Source organism: Octopus bimaculoides, chromosome 23, assembly GCF_001194135.2.
Source record: "Octopus bimaculoides isolate UCB-OBI-ISO-001 chromosome 23, ASM119413v2, whole genome shotgun sequence".
Classification (NCBI taxonomy): domain Eukaryota; kingdom Metazoa; phylum Mollusca; class Cephalopoda; order Octopoda; family Octopodidae; genus Octopus; species Octopus bimaculoides.
Genome location: NC_069003.1, coordinates 11,707,392 through 11,709,912, shown reverse-complemented (window position 1 = coordinate 11,709,912; position 2,521 = coordinate 11,707,392). Strand labels below are relative to the sequence as shown.

Here is a 2,521-nt window from a genome sequence, read left to right as displayed (position 1 = left end):
AGGAGATAGAGTAAATAAACATAGAGAGTGGGAGAGGAGAAGTAAGAGTAAAAAGGTAGATATAGAGATAGACAGGAGGATTGATAGAGAATTGACAGAAAGGGAAGAACAATAAGTTGAAAAGAGAGTAAACAAGCATGGAGAAAGGAAGAGTGGGAGAGAGAAAAGCAAATAGAAGAGACAGAGGGAAAGGCAAAGAGAGAGAAACAGATAGAAAGATAGATATAATATAAAGAGGGGATGATGGATAGAAAGGGGAGGAGAATAAGTAGGAGAGAGAATAAACAAACATAGAAAGAAGAGTGGGAGAGGAGAAGTAAGAGTAAAAAAAGACTAGCGAGTATAGCAAAATGTGAATTTGAAGAGGTTCTTGGGTAAATAATGTTAAAACGATTTTATTATTATAATTGTTAATTATTATGCTACAAAATCTATATAAAAATAAAGGTTATAATGCAATAAATATTTTAACATAAAGTATATGCAATTTTAACCAAGTTTAAGAAATTTAATGGAAATTTTAAAAAATTGAAAAAATGATATTCTTAATGTGGGGTGAGGTTATGGAATTATAGTGAAAGTTCATTTGAGTTTGACTCAACATTTTGTTGGGCTAAGCACGTTTAGTGCTTGACCAATATAGTTTACAAAAGGACTCTCTTTCAGAGTGAAAGGCAGACTGTATGATGCTTTTGTATGAACAGCTATACTCCATGGTAGTATTTTGATGATGTGATTGCTTATTTTTAGAATGCCATTGTAGGACAGGTGTGAGAAACCAGTTCTGGCCAGTTTGAACACAAAACAGGTAGGAATTTTGGCCCAGATATGACTGATTTAAATGCTAATGGTTAAATATATATCCAACATAGTAACAAATATACTGATTTACCATTTTACTACAATTGAAATATTCCAAGACAAAATTCTAAAATATAGAATTCTAGATTTACATACCATTTATAATGTCATTTGCTTTATAAAAATTATCTGACAGCAAAATCTTATATGGTGGCTGTGATGTCTGGGGTGATGGCCATTTGGGTGGTATCTTATTCACGCAAGCTTCCTCAGAAACCTTGTCAGGCCAGCTGATGGCTTTAGGGACCAGTATTGTAAGAAGAATAGTAACACATACAAATATTTTCGACATGGTTCTGGAAGAATTTAAAAGCAAAATACAAAGATAGATCAATGGATATAAACAATTCTTTTAAATCATTTTACTTGATTTAGTCATTGGACTGCAGCCATGCTGGAGCATCAGTTTGTAGGGTTTAGTTGATGAAATCGATCCCCACTCAATATGTCTTTTTTTTTTTTTTGGAAGTCTGGTACTCATTCTATCAGACTGTTTTGTTGAACTATTTATTAAATCACAAAGATGTAAACAAACAAACATCAGTTATCAAGCACTGAATGACATCTCATACCAGTAAAGATGGTGAAGGATTTGTACTCATCTCTTCCCAGATGCATTGAAGCAATTATTCAAGCCACACGAAAAATTAACGATGTGTAGTAACTTCTTGAAATGAACATTATGTAATAGATTTTCATTATTGACATTTTCTATTTTAACACACTGTATCTTGATTGGTTTATGTGAGGTGGCTGAAAAAATTTGCACAGCCATTTTTGGTGGTTGTCTCACATCTTCCCCTCTCATTCAGAACCCCTACTACAAAATATAATGATTAGGTATGGAAATGACTCCAACGAGGCCAATGTTTCATCTGTAAAAATCACAATGGGAATTATCCACTTATAAGTTGGCAATTAGTAGAAATTTACAATAGTTTAAAGTGACTGAAGACCTTTGCATGGTTCTGTATATAAGGCATTTTTCAGTTTCTTATTTCTTTATTACCCACAAGGAGCTAAACATAGAGGGGACAAACAAGGACAGACAAAGGGATTAAGTCGATTACATCGACCCCCGTGTGTAACTGATACTTAATTTATCGATCCCGAAAGGATGAAAAGCAAAGTCAACCTCGGCGGAATTTAAACTCAGAACGTAACAGCAGACGAAATACTGCTAAGCATTTCGCCCAGCGTGCTAACGATTCTGCCAGCTCACGGCATTTTTCAGTTTCTGTTTACCATATCTACTCACAAGACTTTGATTGGCCTGTGGCTATAGTAGAAGATACCATGCAGTGGGACTGAACTTAGAACTATGTGGGTGGGAAGCAAACTTCATACCATATAGCCACACCTGAATCTATAGGAGTGCTGCACTTTCTTGTGTTTCTTATTTTTATTTGCAGGTGAGTCATCCAGTGTTAGTAATCTAAAAGAACTGACCCAGAACTATCGCTGAATTAAAGGAGACAATCATATTTACTTATGATAACACCCATACAGATACCCTGAAGAAGAGTTGAAACTATATATTCAATGGATGTCAAAAGTTATCAGTTTGTGTGTCTGTTGTAATTTTGAATATTTATATGAATTATAAATTAATGATATATCATGTAATTTTAACTTTTGGGTTATTCTGAATATATATATA

The 2,521-nt window shown here is 33.9% G+C and overlaps 1 protein-coding gene across 2 annotated transcripts in view; it reads right to left on the bottom strand.

Moving 5' to 3' along the window:
* Positions 1 to 2,521, bottom strand: part of LOC106880355 (putative ferric-chelate reductase 1) — a 57,843-nt gene that overhangs the window by 36,264 nt on the left and 19,058 nt on the right. For both annotated transcript variants that reach the window (XM_052976021.1, XM_014930239.2), the window contains exon 2: positions 958 to 1,157. In XM_052976021.1, coding sequence (XP_052831981.1) covers positions 958 to 1,153 — 196 coding nt within the window. In that variant the 5' untranslated portion in view covers positions 1,154 to 1,157. The remainder of the gene's footprint in view (positions 1 to 957; positions 1,158 to 2,521) is intronic.